Source organism: Vulpes lagopus, chromosome 11 (genome assembly GCF_018345385.1).
Source record: "Vulpes lagopus strain Blue_001 chromosome 11, ASM1834538v1, whole genome shotgun sequence".
NCBI classification, from domain to species: Eukaryota; Metazoa; Chordata; class Mammalia; order Carnivora; family Canidae; genus Vulpes; species Vulpes lagopus.
Window position 1 is genome coordinate 63,220,711 of NC_054834.1, and position 1,689 is coordinate 63,222,399.

The window sequence follows — 1,689 nt, forward strand, 5'->3', positions numbered from 1 at the left end:
AATTCCTATGCTTTAAGGTATTTGTCTAGACTACAATGACTTATGCCTTTCATAAGAGAATTGTTTAGGTCTTTGGATCCATCTACATTCTAGTTTTTCTATCTTTATTGGGGACAGATACAGAAAATGTTTCTGGAAGTGCCCTTACCTTATGCAAGAAAGAGATGGATTCAGAGTAAAGAGAGTAATGAGAACATAAGTAATTACGTAAGAAGTAAGTGTTTTTAAGTAGAGAATGTACTAATATAAGACTATTAAGTAGGACATATAGCCAAAGTCATCAGGGATCTTTCAATGCAGTACATTTATTTTACATTCAGGCTTATGTAATAATTGGAACAGAACATATGAAGAGTTTATTTGTAGACAATTTAGGGAAATAGTTTAAGTGAATGGAAAATAATGAACTTCAATTTTAACATTGATTATGTACAAAATTGAGGTTTTCTATTCTTTAAGAACATATCTGAAATATATTTGAAGCAACTAATACTTTGTGAAGTCTGTACATGATTTTTAATATTTAAATAATCTCAATAAAGTACAGACAGTATGAGACATATTTCTCAAACTATATTCAGGGGAAAATTAGTCCCATGAGATGTTACTATATTTCTTGCATTTTAAGAACTCATCTATTGAAAGAGGTAGCATTGGCTTAAGATGGTAACATGTTGCCAATTCCAGAAACATTACACAGTGGTCAAACATCCCTACTTGATGCTTCAATGTGCTGAATTTTAAAAACTTGGGTCCAACCTAGAAGAACTTCTTCCTCATCACTTTTAGAGCCTCTTTTACCTCCTTATTTCTCAAACTATAGATCAAGGGGTTCAAAAAAGGAATCACAATGCCGTAAAATACAGAAGTCACTTTCATATTCTCCTGGGAATTATTAGCCTGAGGCTGTAAGTACATGTATGATAGGGTTGTATAGAAAATGATGATGGCTGTCAGGTGGGAGGAGCACGTGGAGAAGGCTTTTTTCCTCTCGGTAGCAGAAGATATCTTCAGGATGGCAGCCATGATATATATATAGGAAGAGATGACAACTAGCACAGTGAACATCAAGTTAAATCCCACAAAGACAACAAGGAGCATGATGTTGATGTCAATGCTGGAGCATGAAAGGGCCAGAATTGGGGGAACATCACAGAAAAAGTGATTGATGGTGTTAGATTTGCAAAAGTACAGTGAAAATGTAAAACCTGTGTGCACAGAAGCATTTATTGAACCTATGATATATGAACCAGCTACTAGTTGGATGCAGACTCTTCGGGACATGATCATGGGATAGTGAAGTGGGTTACAGATGGCTACATAACAGTCCACTGCCATAGCAGCCAGGAGGTAGCAGTCACTGGTTGCAAATGTTGCATAAATCAATAATTGCATTGCACAGCCCTCAAATGATATAGACTTATTTTCTAATATGAAGTTTTGCAGCATCTTGGGAGTGATAGCAGAGGTATAACAAATATCAACAAAGGCCAAATGTTGCAGGAAAAAGTACATAGGTGTTTGAAGTCTGGAATCTGTCTTGATGAGTAGGATAATTCCAATGTTACCCATCATGGAAGTCGCATAGATCACCAGAAATACAATGAAGAGGAAGTATCGGTACTTGTGTTGGGCACCAAATCCCAGAAGAAAAAATTCAGTCACTTCAGTGCTATTTTCTCTTGTCAT

General features: G+C 35.9%; 1 protein-coding gene across 1 annotated transcript; it reads right to left on the reverse strand.

Annotated features, from left to right (window-relative positions):
* Positions 1-759: 759 nt before the first annotated feature.
* LOC121501471 (putative olfactory receptor 5AK3) lies at positions 760-1,689 on the reverse strand. The gene has a single exon (XM_041773514.1). It carries the CDS (start codon positions 1,687-1,689, stop codon positions 760-762), a length of 930 nt encoding a protein of 309 aa, XP_041629448.1.

Excerpts from the sequence above, each read along its gene's own strand:
- LOC121501471 (XM_041773514.1), bottom strand. The coding sequence starts at position 1,689 with ATGACAAGAGAAAATAGCACTGAAGTGACTGAATTTTTTCTTCTGGGA.